Source organism: Oncorhynchus nerka, linkage group LG21 (assembly GCF_034236695.1).
Source record: "Oncorhynchus nerka isolate Pitt River linkage group LG21, Oner_Uvic_2.0, whole genome shotgun sequence".
NCBI classification, from domain to species: domain Eukaryota; kingdom Metazoa; phylum Chordata; class Actinopteri; order Salmoniformes; family Salmonidae; genus Oncorhynchus; species Oncorhynchus nerka.
Window position 1 is genome coordinate 25,751,727 of NC_088416.1, and position 17,858 is coordinate 25,769,584.

Here is a 17,858-nt window from a genome sequence, read left to right on the forward strand (position 1 = left end):
GGGACATGAGACATATTAGAAATTGTAGTGTTATGAGAACCAGAAATATTTAATGAACTTTCCTAACTATCCTCGTGGTTTGAACATTTGAATGAATTGGTTTTAAAACATTTGTGAATCCATACGTTCAACAATGATCCGTCTTGTGTTCCCTAAAGTCCCTGTAGCCCCATTGCAGTCATAATTCAGCAGCATTAAACACATCATGTACTTCTCTTATTCTTTTACAGAACTTATAAAGTACTCCCAAAATGTCCGATCTGGAAGACTTCAGCAAAACAGCAGGGCACTGGAACACATCGGACAGCTACCAGCTGAATCCCACCAGTGTGATCGTGCCCGTGGTGTTCTCGCTCATATTCCTGCTGGGCACTATTGGGAACAGTCTGGTCCTGGCCGTCCTCCTCCGCAGCGGCCAGGTGGGATACAACACCACCAACCTGTTCATCCTCAACCTCAGCGTGGCTGACTTCTTCTTCATCATCTTCTGCGTGCCTTTCCAAGCCACCATCTACTCCCTGGAGGGCTGGGTGTTCGGCTCCTTCATGTGCAAGGTGGTCCACTTCTTCATCAACCTCACCATGTACGCCAGCAGCTTCACGCTGCCGCCGTCTCGGTCGACAGGTATGTACGCTGTAGCTCTTGTTGGCTAATGTCTCATTTAACATTTAAAATGTCAAAACATTGAAATAATCTATACAAATATTTCTACATGTATACAGATTCCATAAGAATATCTTCATTCTAATTTTGGCTTAGTACTTCTTTCTCTCTTCAAGGAGCTGATAGGAATAGACTTAATTTTTATTCGGCTGAGTTCTAACCTGCACATAACCTGTGCAGCATCTCTGAAGGTCAATGCCAATTAAAGTACAGAGTTCAAGGTCACTATTTCCCTCACCTCATTAAAGTCCAGCACACTTCCTCTCTATACAAGCGCCCAATGCTCTCTCTACAGAAGAGGATGGACGCTCATTTAGCAAAGCACACGGCAGTAACCTATACTGTAGTCATCCATTGGTCATTATTACAAAACAGCCTTGACAATTTTCACAGGGAGATAGGGAGAATGCTAATCAGGTATTTATTTTTTGGCAACCCTGTTGGTCATGTTAATGAAACCCAGTATTCATGTGATCAAGGGAAGGGCATTTTATCTGCATTAAAATGTGGAAATGAAAGAGTAGGTCTTGACCTGAAATTGAGGCTGAATCTGTGATTGAATACAGTAAAAGACCACTAATGTGTTATCCCTACATGAAATGGACATATTCTTCTGCATAAATGGATTGCTTTTATTCTGCAGGGCCCTCGCTATGCTCAGCCCAGTGAAAATAGCTGGTCTTTTCCCCCTACATTAAATAAGGGAGCAGAAATCCTGGTGTTGTTTACCTTTTGAGGGGGACATTCATTTGATAGATGTCCTCTATGTGAACAATGAGCATCCACTCAGGCTACAGCTGAGACCTATGATACCCAGCAGCAATTATTTCACTGCCAGGTTGGGATGAACAATATACACACACACTGTTTGCCCTTTCATGAGTTCCATTTGCAGCACCAATGTGCCTCTTTCTATTAAGCCCCAGAAGCAAGCGCTCATAATATTTGTATGTTTTTGTGCAAGCAACACAACAGTAAAAACAATTAATTCCATTTAGAAGGTGGAGTATAATGAAATCCCAGTTGACTTGCAATTACACATATAAAGCAAACAACATACAATGAGTGTACAAAACATTAGGAACACCTGCTCTTTCCATGACAGAGACTGACCAGGTGAATCCAAGTGGAAGCTATGATCTCCTATATTGATGTCACTTGTTAAATCCACTTCAATCAGTGTAGATATAGGGGAGGAGGCAGGTTAAAGAAGGATTTTAAGCCTAGACACAATTGAGACGTGGATTGTGTGTGTTCCATTCAGAGGGTGAATGGGCAAGACAAAATATTTAAGTGTCTTTGAATGGGATATGGCGGTAGGTGCCAGGTCCACCGGTTTGTGTCAAGATCTGCAATGCTGCTGGGTTTTTCATGACCATGAGTTTCCAGTGTGTATCAAGAATGGTCCACCACCCAAAGGACATCCAGTCAACTTGGCACAACTGTGGGGAGGATTGGAGTCAACATGGGCCAGCATCCCTTTGGAACTCATTACGAAACCTTGTAGAGTCCGTGTCCCAAAGAATTTAGGTTATTCTGAGGGCAAAATGGTGGGTGGGGTAAAACTCAATATTAGAAAGGTGTTACTTAATGTTTTGTACACTCAGTATATTGATTCATGGCATTATGTTTTAATACAATATGTAACTAAGTTTTTCTGTTTGGTATAGGTATCTGGCCATTCGCTACCCTCTTCGCTCTAGAGAGTTGAGAACGCCCTGTAATGCCGTGGTTGCCATGGTAGTCATCTGGGGACTATCATTGATCTTCGCAGGACCGTATTTGAGCTACTACGACCTCATAGACTACGCCAACAGTAACGTTTGTGTTCCAGGTTGGGAGGAGTACAACCGCAAGGTGCTGGACACTTGCACCTTTGTGTTTGGTTACGTGATCCCTGTGCTCATCGTGAGCCTGTCCTACACCAGAACCATCAAGTACCTGTGGACTGCTGTGGACCCTCTGGATGGGATGTCAGAGTCCAAGAGGGCTAAGCGCAAAGTCACCAAAATGATCATCATCGTCACAGTGCTCTTCTGCTTATGCTGGCTGCCCTATCATGTGGTGATCCTATGCTATCTGTACGGAGACTTCCCCTTCAACCAGACCACATACGCATTCAGGATCCTCTCTCACTGCATGGCCTACGCCAACTCCTGCCTCAACCCCATTGTGTACGCCTTGGTGTCCAAGCACTTTCGGAAAGGTTTCAAGAAGGTGTTCAGCTGCATTCTCAGTAAGAACGGCAGGAACAAAGTGCATGTGGTACATGTAGCCAACACAGTGCCTGGGTTCCAGGCGGGGTCCACAGAAGTGTCACAAATGAATGAGGACAATGTACGACAAAATGACTGTGAGATGAGCAGCCGGCCCATCGCCGAGCCGAGAGAAGCAACTATAAGCCATTTCCAGAAACAGTCTTGAAAGATGAGGCCTATGGTAAAGGACTGTGCAGATTGCCTTATCACAAAGACTTTGCTTTCCAACCTCAAAGGGAAACTCAATGCTGACAGTATCTCGGTTTTGAGATGGTGACAACTGAGAATTTGATGAGAGGGTAAAGAGAGCATGATCCTTAAAACAAACAAACATGAGAATGGTTCAAATATAGAATTATAAATTAGAATAGTAGTCATTTAATTTATGGGTTGCACCTATGTTTCATCACAATATTGGTTTGAACATTTGTTTTAGAACTGGTGCCGACTGAGCATTCTACTCTATGCATTATCAATGAGCGCTGAGGAAGATATCATCAAGTGCATTACAATGGCTTGGAAATACAATTACATTTCAAAATGAGGCAATTAATTAGTAGGAAAACCTTTTGTCATCATTTTGATGTCATCAGATGACTTGATTAATAACGTTAGCTAGCAAGCTAAGATTGAGTGGAGATCACTGGGTTTTAGCTAGTTAAGTTTAGCATTGCTAGCTATTTTCAACAAACTTTGCTAGTTAATGACAACATTACCCTCTGTCTAAAGTACATTTTATGAAATGACAATGATGGCATAGTTGTGTCCTACTAAATAATTACAACGTCATTGTAATATAGATGAAGCAGTCATTTCCCTACGTTCAGAATGAATGCATTTAATCTCAAGAGGGCGGCTTGAGAATGCTCATAACAATGGCATGACGCGACCAGGTGATGGAGGTGCAACCTATGAATAGGATCTCTATAGTGTTCAAATGTATTAGGCTGGTGGTGTTATCTTTTTGCTTTGCACATATTTGTATTTTTTGCATGATTTCTCTGATGTTTACTGAACTCAGTCACTTAAGAGTTGTGTTGCTGTTGTAAATTCCATGCTGCTAACTATATTATCCTTTATGGCCTCTATTCACTTGTATTATCTGTTATCTGTCTGTTAAACTCTATGAAGTCAACGTTCTCTTTTCTCTGTTTGCTTTCTTCACTTTCCTAGTTTCCCCCTTTTCTAGTCGAGTCTCCTTAAAAGCTTGTATACTACCTCACTGCTGTGTTAAACTACCCTCCCTCTCATTTAGAAATTCCAAGAAATGCAATTTTCCACCAGCAGGACTGATTTTCCTGCAAAAGGCCAGAACAGAAAATTTATATTTTATATTTAGAACTCTCCTTCATACCTGGTCATTTTGTCAAAATGCAATGTGCTTTCTGTATGATTTGTTTTTGCCTTTGTGACACTTCCTTATGTCTGTACTTTATGTACTTCTCTAACTTGTTTATGTGTATTATGTAGATTATGTATTTGGTTAAATATTGGCTAAACATTTTAGAAGTGGATGTAAATATCAATGATCAAATAAAATGTTTGTTTTTTGTTGCAGTATTTAATGCTATTATTGGTAACATATCAAACCCTAATCCTAGCTTCATGTGCACAACCCTGGGTTCAACCCTAAACCTAGACATATCCCTATGTAGTTTTTTTAATGAAAGGTACGTTCATGTAATGTAGCTATTCATAAGCAATTTGTTTAAACTAAGACAAACAAATATTGTGTGTTCTAAACATTCAAGCTCTAACAGACCATGCTTTAAAAGCTCAATTGGTTCAGCTTATTAACATGAAACAAATAGCTTACCACCTCGTGGGTGTCTTAGCCCATATGCTGTAGATTTTCAACGTCTCTAACTTCTCAGTATGACTAATTAAAAGCAAATTCCGCCTGGGGGAATAACAATTGCTTTCATGGGAATTGCTTTTTATCCCTATATGGGATTTCAGTCCCTACATCAGTATTCATAAGTACACTACTGAGACGTTTAGAAAAGCAATAAGGAGTGGTAACAGTCTCATCACAGCTCATTGTGTTCTTTGCTATGGTAGGTTTGGCAACATGCACACTGCCTATCTAAAAGTCAGGATGGGAGTATGTATCCTTTTCTTGTTCACGCATTAATAATAGCAGGATACACGTGACACACACTTCAAATTAGAAACGCTCTGTGTGTTCATTTGAGAACCTTCATTGGTAAAAAGGTAGAGGGACAACAATGCTCTAAAGTGGTCAGTATCACACATCATGTATTCTGAAGGTTGGAAAATATAATGAGCTAATCCGATCTCAATAGAAGACAGCAACTATTATCATGCCAAGAGTAGAACTAATTTACATTGCAAGATGTGAGGAGCCTCAATTAGCTAAATCCCATTTCAGGTATGCTATATGTCTAATAAAATGACTATTGTCATAGTAACAGTCACAGGTTCAGTCTCACCCAATTCTTATGAAGCATTTTCTAAGACCTTTCTAGTCTGGCTCACCATCCTACACATTTTATAATTGTCTCTCCAAATGGTGGTTCGATACATCCACCTACTCCATTGATCCTATTCTTCCGGTGGCAGGCAATATTTTCCCATGTTTCATTCACTGGCATTACAATGAGTACAGACAGTAAATATAATAATTGAACTACAGGCTCTCTGTTTTGCACTGATATGATTATAGAAAGGCATTGTTTGTCTTGTGATTTTTTTAGAGGATTTTTCAATGACGCTCTATAAGGCTCAGTACTTGTTTCTGAATTGTCGTGGCAACCAATCAATAAGCCTGCAGCCTCCCTTGTCCTCAGAGCGCTTACCCTCATCTGTTTCACACCTTGTAGTGTTACATCCTTGAATGCATCTGACCACGTTTGACCACATGGAATAAATGTGAAACTGTGTGAAGATAGAGCACACAGTGCTGTGCGTGCACACAAAAGAGGATTCTTTTTCACCATTAAAGCCAGTTGAGGCTGCTGAGGGGAGGATGGTTCATAATAAAGGCTGGAATGGAGTCAATGGAATGGTATCAACCACATGGAAACCACGTCTGATACCATTCCATTGACTATACTCTAGCCAATATTATGAGCCGTTCTCCCCTCAGCAGCCTCCACTGATTTAGGCCTACCTGTTCTTGGCAGATTGTTCCTTTTCCTCCAGGAAGTAACACATACTGTAGTAGAATATCAAGGAAAGCAGCAAGAGAGAGTGAGAGAGCAAGAAAGGGGAGAAAGAGGGAGCCCCCAGAGATCCTTGCATCTCTGGAATTTGACCTGGGAGCAGGCAGCATTTGCATACAGGAGTTGCCTCTGCTTGACTTTGAAGGAGCTCCTGATTAAAAAAATAAAGCTTGTAAAGAAGAAAGTCAAATGTAATTATCATGCATAGACATTACAGAATGACTCTGGCCAATGTGTGCTAAATGAAAGCAACGTTATGCATAAACAGCATGATTTTGACTCATCAGTGTATCATCATCATGGTGGGAGTGCATTCCTTAATGTAATCACGCTGTAAGGCATTTCAATCGGAAATGTAGCTTGTCACACCCAAAACTCAAAGCAAGCAATTAAGACTGGGATGAAAGCTTTTATTTTGGCACACGGTAATTGACTAACATCTGCCAATTGTACAGTGTTGGTACAAGATTTGAAGTTAAATAGAGAGTGGTTTGTCTCTACGAATTCAAATAAAATCAAATCAAATTTTATTTGTCACATACACATGGTTAGCAGATGTTAATGCGAGTGTAGCGAAATGCTTGTGCTTCTAGTTCCGACAATGCAGGAATAACCAACAAGTAATCTAACTAACAATTCCTAAACTACTGTCTTATACACAGTGTAAGGGGATAAAGAATATGTACATAAGGATATATGAATGAGTGATGGTACAGAGCAGCATAGGCAAGATACAGTAGATGGTATCGAGTTCAGTGTATACATATGAGATGAGTATGTAAACAAAGTGGCATAGTTAAAGTGGCTAGTGATACATGTATTACATAAGGATGCAGTCGATGATATAGAGTACAGTATATACGTTTGCATATGAGATGAATAATGTAGGGTAAGTAACATTATATAAGGTAGCATTGTTTAAAGTGGCTAGTGATATATTTACATCATTTCCCATCAATTCCCATTATTAAATTGGCTGGAGTTGAGTCAGTGTCAGTGTGTTGGCAGCAGCCACTCAATGTTAGTGGTGGCTGTTTAACAGTCTGATGGCCTTGAGATAGAAGCTGTTTTTCAGTCTCTCGGTCCCAGCTTTGATGCACCTGTACTGACCTCGCCTTCTGGATGATAGCGGGGTGAACAGGCAGTGGCTCGGGTGGTTGATGTCCTTGATGATCTTTATGGCCTTCCTGTAACATCGGGTGGTGTAGGTGTCCTGGAGGGCAGGTAGTTTGCCCCTGGTGATGCGTTGTGCAGACCTCACTACCCTCTGGAGAGCCTTACGGTTGAGGGCGGAGCAGTTGCCGTACCAGGCGGTGATACAGCCCGCCAGGATGCTCTCGATTGTGCATCTGTAGAAGTTTGTGAGTGCTTTTGGTGACAAGCCGAATTTCTTCAGCCTCCTGAGGTTGAAGAGGCGCTGCTGCGCCTTCTTCACGATGCTGTCTGTGTGAGTGGACCAATTCAGTTTGTCTGTGATGTGTATGCCGAGGAACTTAAAACTTGCTACCCTCTCCACTACTGTTCCATCGATGTGGATAGGGGGGTGTTCCCTCTTCTGTTTCCTGAAGTCCACAATCATCTCCTTAGTTTTGTTGACGTTGAGTGTGAGGTTATTTTCCTGACACCACACTCCGAGGGCCCTCACCTCTTCCCTGTAGGCCGTCTCGTCGTTGTTGGTAATCGTCCCTGAGATGTGTTCCCTGACTCATTGTTGGGATAACTCTATTGTGCGGGAGACTTCCTCCATCCCAGAATGACGCAGCTCGGACACAATGTCCTGGATTTGTATATTGAAAAAAGACAGAGATTCAAATCCATGTCCACCGCACCAGCTGAGTCAAGAATCAAGTGCCTTACTGTTTGACATTGTCAAACTTCAATCTGTGGGCAGATGATACAACTGCAATGAGTTATCTTTCAAAGACAATTTCATTGGCATCCTAAAATGTCCATTATCCTTCAATATTACCAAACTAGAAGCAGGATAATGAAACATTTGTGACAAACAAATTAAATGTGTTCCGACAAACTGGCAAAATGTCTGGTCTTTAATTTTATGAACTGTTTTATCTTCCAGCAGGTCAATACTCCATCTAATTGTCTTTTTAATTGAAAAATACGTCATTGTCTCTCACCACAGAGTTACTAACTCCTCAAGACCCTTATTTAAGACACTTCAAGTTTTTATATCAGGCTTATTGCTTTAAGCCTCAGACACTTTTTTCTTGAAGAACAATTTAGTGGTTAGTGATTAATAGTTTCATTTGTATGGTTTCAGGCTTGTACTGAATTGAATCTGTTCTTGTGTAACAGTCTCTCCTCTCTCATGAGCATTACGGACTTTATTTAGCTTGGGTGATAAAGTGTGGGCCAACTGGGTGGATTACAAACATACCCTAAGTGTATATAGGGAATATGCTGTTTGATTATCTCTTGAAAGAAGATGTGAAATACGTAGTAATGTGTTGTAATTACTGATGATCCAAGGAAAAGTCATAGAGGTGAGTGGACAAACCATAACCTCCATTTCCCCCAGAACCCATCTGCAGTGTAGACACTTCCTGTGAAGATGATCATAGCAGAGCTGAAAGTCTAGAGGAGTGGGGTGCTTTAGTCATGGCCTTGATGCTGTTTAAACCCCTCCGTTCCCAAAACCTGTGGGTGTCAAGCAGCAGTAAACGTGATCTATGAGACTTCAGCCTCCGGTTGCTATGACTCAGGGTAGAATTAACTCTAATAACAATTTGGAACATAAATAGACGTTTGAAAGAAACTCACCCCAGTTACTTCTTAGCACGATATAGACTGTTCTTTTTAAAGCCCTTTTGCTTGACATGGATCTAAGAAAGTCAGGCAGAACAGACTACACACACGCATGCACGGACACACACACACTTTAATTCTCTAAAATAAGGGACTTAATCATTTCCAACACTCAGCATGCAGTTAGCAAGCTCCATCTCTGCTTTTGATAATCCTATATCTGGTATATGACAGTTTATAGCGGTCTCCACTTGGTCATTTTGTACACATGTATACATTCGATTTTCTGTGACTACTACATGTGTCTGTCTCATTGATATCAAATTATTAGAGGTTTGCAAGTTGTTTTTTGAAATAAGTCACTGTAATTATGTCACGACCACTGCGCGTCCTGCGCGTAATGGTTATATGAGCAGGTGTTCCAACAGTTTCCAACACAGGGCCTAATATATCCACTCTGGTTGTGTCTGTTCATTAGTAATTCCAGCTCAGGGCTGGTGTCTGCATAGGGATGTAATCCACACCCACGGATTCCATTTATTATCCTCCTCGCTCCCTGCAAAAGAAGCCTTGTCCTACTGCAACAGATGTAGGCCTAATTAGAAAGGCACCAGCCATATAAATGGTAGGAAACATTCACAAATTAAAAAGTTTCTCTGGGCAAGAGTGCTTGTTCAATCCAATATGTGGAATCAAACAAGGACTGTGGAAACATCCAACAACAATCCAACAAGAACTACATGGCTGGCTGAAGGACGGAGCTTGAAGAATGTGCTTAGGCTTAAAATGCTGCCAAGTGTGCCTACGGACCCTTAAAGGAAATACAGTATACTTAACCCCTACTTGCTGATAGTGGTGCTGTGAGTCCCTCTTGACTATCAAATATCTAGAATATTGAAAACACTAATAGGCAAGGTTGGCATGGACAGATCAGCTATTAAAGGGAAATCAATGGTTGGGTCAAGAGAGGGTAATGCCAGGGAGTTGGATATATGGTTTGAGATTGACAAAGCACCGGTTAATCTAAGGACCGTGAGGAATTATCTTAGAATTAGGAATTAGAATACTAGAATACTAGGTCATTACATTTACATTTACATTTAAGTCATTTAGCAGACGCTCTTATCCAGAGCGACTTACAAATTGGTGCGTTCACCTTAAGACATCCAGTGGAACAGCCACTTTACAATAGTGCATCTAAATCTTTTAAGGGGGGTGAGAAGGATTACTTTATCCTATCCTAGGTATTCCTGAAAGAGGTGGGGTTTCAGGTGTCTCCGGAAGGTGGTGATTGACTCCGCTGTCCTGGCGTCGTGAGGGAGTTTGTTCCACCATTGGGGGGCCAGAGCAGCGAACAGTTTTGACTGGGCTGCGCAGGAACTGTACTTCCTCAGTGGTAGGGAGGCGAGCAGGCCAGAGGTCATGAACCTCCTTATGATGATATAAAAGGTCAGACATTTTGGTAAAAGGGAGTTGTGAAGCCATTGGTTAGCCAGTGCTGTAATAAGATGCTATGTAAAACAACTCATGTTTATTTGCTAGCTAGCCAGAAGGTTTAGGTGGAATGATTCCCGCGCAAAAATCTAATGACCTACATTCCATACAAACAATGGAGTCAATCCACAGCCATACACTGCTGAAATTAGTTGACAGGACTTAGAAAACTTGTAAATGCAACGAGTATCAATATTGTATCATAGTACACCACACAAGAAAACAAACATTGAGACATTTATGGTCTGTTTACATATATTCTACAGGCTATTTATACCCAACATTGGTATAAAACTGGTGTAAACTGTACGTATAATGATATGACAATATTTTTGCTTGACAGTAATTCTGTTGCACAATTTCTGATACATCGCATGCCCAGGGGTGTCACTTCGGTATGGCAGAGGATGGCAGTCGCCTTACCCTAGCTCAGCACCAACAATTTAAAATAGGCTACTAAAATCATTCTAATCCCGATTAAAAGGCAAATGCAGTTTAGCAGTAATAGTGGGCTGGTTTATGGACCATGCGGATAACTCAGAGCAGGACGGGAAGGTTGTTTAGCCGGCTAGCTGGCTTTAGGCCTATGGACAGCGCATTGACACAGCTCTGCAGTGAGTGAACTTTTCTCTCAAAACAGTGCAGATCTGGAAGATGTCTCTAGATGGCTAGATAACTGCTGTTTGACTTGACATGAAACTAGACTTTTTGATCACAGTGCTGAGCTAGTGCGCATAGCAGAGAATTGCTGTATGACGGGTTTGTAGAATGTTAAGTCTCCTGTCGACTGAGGTGAATGAAGGTACAGTAGCCAAGGTGATAATGGCTGGAGTAAAAAAAGATTTTTTTTTGTTCTCCAAAATGCATTTTAGAGTTTTGAATTGGGTAGAAATGCAGTAAATGAGCTTGAACTTTATAAACCCCACCCCCTGCCATACCCTAGGTTTAGCTGAAATGACACCCCTGCACATGCCTTGCTTTTATTTCCCTGCATCAGTAAAAGAAGGAATGCATGACCTATGCCTCTACTGCCATTCATTCCAATTAGACCGGTTTGGATTTCTGCCTGACCACAATGGCTGCCATTTTCATACCATTCTGGAACTTTGAGGGTTTATAACATAGCTCCTCTAGTAATTTAATCGGATCTTTATAATAATAATAGCACTTTTCGTACAGATTCTCATTCACACACAAAAAAAAGAGGTCACAGCTGGATGATAATGCAGTTCTGTACAGGAGAAGCTTGAGTCAAGCTGGTGTCAATGGGCCAGCTAGGGAGTAAGATTATTCAGACAGGCAGGACCGGAGCTATTCATCAGGCACCTTTGTCTCTGAAGTTCACAGCGACTCCTCCGCGGTCGGAACAGATTCACCACTGAAAAGTGTAGCACCCACCTGGGTGATACTTCGTCAGCTATAAGCGCCTTAGAGACCACCACACGTCAGCAGTAATCAGCAACAGTCTCCCACAATGCGAGCCTCTGCCATCCCCTCACAGTCCTTCCAGAAACCTGGGCAGGTGGAACAAACAGCCGGTGCATCATTGAAATTTAGATTAGCCAGCTAATGTTAGCTAGCTAGCTATAGCTAAGTAAACAGACTTGTCATAGTCAATCCTGTAAATCCATGGGTTAACACCAGATATTGTAGCTCAAGGTTATCAACCACCCCCCAAATATATAAAAAAAAACATTCTTCAAAAATCACTTAAAAAATAACAACAGTAGGTACAATATTGACAGAGCTCTCCGTTGTACAAGGCTTTGGATTCTTCTCGGCATGATCCTGCCATCGCTTTGAAACGTATTCTTGTTTAAAGATAATTGAAAAGAGTTGCGTTAGTAGCTGTATTTTCTCTATTTTATATGGTGAAGGCTGCAGTCTTCACAGGGAGTACGAGTTACTTACAGGTCCACAAATCAATGATTATGCATTTTTTATGCTGCATGTGGTCTTTCCCTTTCACCTCTGAGCAAGATAACAGTGTAGGATTACTGTATACTGAGGACAACAAATGGGCTGATAAAAATCTAGTCACAGATTAGAATTTTGAGCAGATGTTACATTTTATATATACATTTGCAAAGAAACCCAGATGAATGCAGTTTACGGCTGGAGTATCAATGTTTTAGACAAGCAGAATTTTGGATAATGTTCACTTTTCCCAATTCTCCACTTGACATGTTTTACTGTTCATTTTTCACCTAGACATGGCTGTAACATCCCAAAGCCCTTGATTTCTTTCTGTCTGGATCTCTAGCACTGTGAAAATCAAAGGCAGTGTCATGGTGAGGATAATACACACACACACACACACGCAAAATGAATGAATGCATTCTGCAGACAACAGGCTGGAAGCCATATCTATACATTTCTGATGAACGCGAGGAAAGGCCTCAATGGGGATCCACACAAAATAAAATCTGAAAAGTATGCATTAGTATGCTTTACCATAACGCCGCTATTTACATATGAAGGCCACATGCAGTATACAGCATATAAAGGCTGTGTAGTATAATTGACCTCCATATGATTTCTAGAGTATTGTTTGGTCTCAAACAAACACGTAACAAAAACACAGGGTTGAAACCCAAACAAAAGAGCGAGGAGTACCTTGAATAAATAACACACGCACACGATGATTAACACACAGACCCGTAATCATCTGCACAATCCACAAGGGCACGAAAGCCCAAAACACACAGCACAGCTACTCACATGCACCAACGGACATTGTAAAATAAATTGTAAAATAAACACTGGCTACACATTAAGGAGCAAGACTGAAAACCAGAGCTTTGAGAGTAAAAATGTTGAAGCCATTCTGTGTGCCACATGGGAATATCCCAACGCCAAGGAAGAAATGAAAATGAGAGGAGATAGTAGATGGGGTAAAAGAAGATAGCTCTTGAAGTTCAGTATTCTGAAGCAGAAAAGTGTGGTGAGGGCTGAGATGGAGTGGAAATGAAGCATGGAGAGCATTGGAATACTGCAGCTCAAGTGCTGAGGGATTGAAGAGAGAGAGGCAGAGGGAGAGGGAGCGAGAGCAAGAGCGAGAAAGAGAGTGAGAGAGAAAGAGAGTGAGAGCGAGAAAGAGAGTGAGAGAGAAAGAGAGTGAGAGAGAGAGCGAGAGAGGGAGTGAGAGCGAGGGCGAGGGCGAGAGAGAGAGTGATAACAGCTCAATCAATATTCTACAGTGGTTTAGGAAGATGATTAGATTGAAAAGGGATACCATGCGCACTAAAAAAAGAACAGCAAAAAATGAAACAAAGCAAAAGGTGTAAGAGGCCTGGATGTGACACTTCATCAGATTACAAACATTACCCCTAAACATCCAAATATGGCAACATCAGTGCGAAAGATAATGTGGAACGAAGAGGGCAAAATTCTTAGCACTCACAACCCTTGAGGAGCACTCAAACACACCTGTGGTTTAGATGCTGTAGTCTGGATGAAAGCAAAGGAGTAGTCTTGATTCTGTATCGCTTCAATAGCCTGCAGCAGCTAAGACTGATACAGCAGCAGCTATGACTGCAGGAGTGATCATAAAACCAAATAGTCTGAAACAAAGTGATGGCCATCACTGTATGAAAAACATAGTGGAGGTGAAATGTCAGTCACAGCCATCACTTCCATCACTAATGACATCCAGTGACTAAAGCCCTTTTGATGTGATATGTTGGTTTATAACACAATTATAAATGTTTTACATGACCTCTCTATAAGAATCGATGGATCCCCGAGAATATCTGACTCAACTTCGATCCGATCCCCGATATTACGAGGGACCTGATTTCATAGACCAGTGTTTCCAAGGGCTACAACAAAACTGTATACTGTTGGGGGTACTCGATGACCAGGGTTGGGAAACACTGTCACAGACCTTCCACAAATAGCTTTCTTTATTAAAACCTCTCTAGGGTATGTGGGACACTAGCGTCCCACCTGGCCAACATCCAGTGAGATTGCAGAGCGCCAAATTCAAATACAGAAATACTCCTTATAAAAATTCAGAAAAGATACAACTATTTTACATAGGTTTAAAGATGAACTTCTTGTGAATCCAACCACGGTGTCAGATTTAAAAAATGCTTTACGGCGAAAGCATACCTTACAATTATTTGAGAACATAGCCCAGCAGACAAATCATTACAAACAGTAACCAGCCAAGTAGAAGAGTTACACAAGTCAAAAATAGAGATCAAATTAATCACTTACCTTTGATGATCTTCATATGGTTGCACTCAGAAGACATTAATTTATTCAATAAATGTTCCTTTTTTCAATAAAGTCTCTCTTTATATCTGAAAACCTCTGTTTTGTTTGCGCGTTTTCTTTAGTAATCCACTGGCTCAAACGCAGTCACAACAGGCAGACAAAAAATCCAAATGGCATCCGTAAAGTTTTTAGAAACATGTCAAACGATGTTTATATTCAACCCTTAAGTTGTTTTTAGCCTAAATAATCGATAATATTTAAACCGGACAATAACGTATTCAATATAAAAGGTAAACAAGAAAGGCACTCTCTCGGCCGCGCGCATGAAAAAGCTCTGTGACACGGCAGGGTCCACTCATTCAGACTGCTATTACTCCCTCATTTTTCAGAATACAAGCCTGACACAATTTCTAAATACTGTTGACATCTAGTGGAAGGCATATGAACTGCAATTTGAGTCCTAAGTCAATGGATACTGTAATGGCATTGAATAGAAAACTACAACAAACAAAAAAATCCTACTTCCTGAATGGATTTTTCTCAGGTTTTCGGCCTGCCAAATCAGTTATGTTATACTCACAGACATTATTTTAACAGTTTTGGAAACTTTAGGGTGTTTTCTATCCAGATCTAATTATATGCATATCCTATCTTCTGGGCCTGAGTAGAAGGCCCTTTAATTTGTGCACGCTTTTCATCCAAAATTCCAAATGCTGCCCCCTACCCTCATGATGTATCCAGGACACCAGTGGTGTTTTTAATTGATTTGACATTTCTCAAGCTGTGAGAAATGTGTGATATGCCGGAGTGCTGCACTTTGAACAGAGTATCCTGAACTGAGAGTGTTCTGAAAATGACTTGAGAGCAAGTCATCTTCAAAAACAGGAAGTTGTCATACGCACACCTCAAAACACTTATTAATAAATGCACCTGGTCGAATGAATATACAACAAAATCTTAACATTTTCATACTATTTGATTTAGGATTCCTTTTCATCAAGGCAGGTCCTACAGGCCCTAGTTTTGTCACACCTGGACCAGTGCCTGAGGGAACACACCTAATGTATTGTGAAAAGTGTTATGTAATATTTGTTATTGTATATAACTGCCTTAATGTTGCTGGAGCCCAGGAATCCACAATAAACAAATACAACAATTCATGTTACAAGTCTCGTAAGTGGGGAGGAAATGAAGGGGCTGAGCTGAGTCACATTAAGACGTTTCTCACAACAATTAACACAACCCCATGCAGTGGGAAAATATACAGCAGAAAATAGCTCAACTGAACCTACTGTTACTATGGCCTAGTTAGAAAAGATGCATGTTGCAATTAGTTTGACACATCCATTGTGTTATTGACTGGTTTGACCACATGGAAGTGGGCTCACGGTCTGCCTGTTTACAATGTGGTTTCATCAACGCTGTTTTTCACACCAGCACAGAACCTGACTGACATTTCTTCATTCCTTTGCCCACTTTTCTTTTGTCATATCCATGGTACATGGAACACAGTTCGTAGACAGTTGACAGTTTTACTGACACCTATCTACATCATTGGCATGGTTCTATTTAGCTGCCCACAAACGTTAAGCAGAATATGTCATAAACAACAAGTACTGTAATGATGCATTTTCTACACAAGGGACATCCTGTATGTGCTGCTGTCTGTGCATTCCTCTCGGCCATGCACAATGAATTGACTGAGTCTAATTAGGCATACTGTTTCTGTTGGGTGGGAGTAACATGCCCAGCTGCTTTTTTATGTGTGCTTTAGACTCCAGTGATTATCAACACTGGATACACCCCCACACACAGCAACAGCGACTGTATAACTGTCTGAATGTAGAATGGGAGTCCTGGCACAGTCTAACGAAAAGCAATAATTGATTCAAGGGGAGCATATCTTCACCCTGGTATCTTGATGGGGGCCATATTGACGTTTACCTCTAAAGGATGTATCGTGATTAAATAAAATATGAGTGTTTAGATTTGGTTACCATGGGGATTTCAGACTCAGGTTCAGTGGGATTTATTGACTGCTGTGCTGCAATCTAAAACATGTATAAATTAGTCAGCAATACAAGGACTGCATGCAATTAAAATATATTATCCCTCCCTCCTCCCTCACTGCTCCTAGTCAATACAGGTTTCTCCGTAAGAACATTGCCTACTTGGGTGTTACACACAAAGGATATGTTCCATTTATAGGTCTATGACCCTGTAAAGTACGCGAGGCAGTGTGGTATTGTGTGGAAGGTTATGCATGAAAGGAGGTTGGACTGGCATTTACCTTCCGCTAGCCTGGGACATTGGACAATAGTGACCTGACAGGCTGACATTCATTTCTGACTTTTGATGTACAGGTCCAGTGCAGGTCTCCATTCTAAGCACAGCATGTACAATGTGTACAACAACGTACTGATATAGCTGTATATGAAGTCACCAGCCTAGCCAACGCTTCAGTGTGGCCTTTCTTTATAGGTACAGGAAGTGCATGTCAGTGCATGTTCATGCTTTAAGCAGGTGCATCCTGCTGCTTGTGTGCGTGCATGTGTCAAGACAATGAAGAACACTATGGTCTGACAAAATGCAGTAGACTTACACTAGTGCATGTTAAAGAACCGAGGATGCTGGGAAAGGACATAACAGCATCATACAAAGCGAGTCATCAACAGGGATGGTGTGAAGAGAGATCAAACCGGTTTGGGAAGCACACAGAGTCTCCATCAGAAGTGAGAAGAAAAGCACGCGTCTGATCATTACAGACAACCTCCAATTGATGTTCATTGCAAAAGGGTGCGAAGAGCAAACTTTTTGCAAAAACAACCGTATATTTATATATATCTTGGAGCTGTGGCGACCACTAATGAAGGCCTATTTCTTTTGATTTGGTCTGGCTAGTTTTAGGCACTGCTGGAGAACACACTAATGATCTTACTTTTTCAATTAAGCTGCTTGCTTCTCTAAACGGAGCCCAACATTGTGTTCCAGAATTAATTACAAGTCTATATGAGCTGGGGGCCCTGTTGGGATGAAACAGCAGGGGCCTCACGGTACTGCTATTGGATTGGAAAGAAGTGAGCGAGAACACAATTAACCAACAGTGTGTTAGCAGCAGTGTTTTGACACTTGTCTGGGACTAAGCCTCAAACTAGGGATTGGAAGACAAAAGGAAGATATTTCTGAGCAGTAACAGTAGCTAATGTGCAGATATATGAAGAGCTCTTTATAAAGAGATTGCTCGATGCCTAATCACCCACACGGCAGGGAGACT

At 41.2% G+C, this 17,858-nt stretch overlaps 1 protein-coding gene across 1 annotated transcript; it reads left to right on the forward strand.

Annotated features, from left to right (window-relative positions):
* Window positions 1-247: 247 nt before the first annotated feature.
* On the forward strand, window positions 248-3,252 carry galr2b (galanin receptor 2b). The gene is given in 3 exon segments (XM_065006775.1): window positions 248-600; window positions 603-624; window positions 2,334-3,252. Coding segments are annotated over 3 exon segments (1,125 nt in total). The 5' UTR covers window positions 248-251; the 3' UTR covers window positions 3,088-3,252.
* Window positions 3,253-17,858: the final 14,606 nt, after the last annotated feature.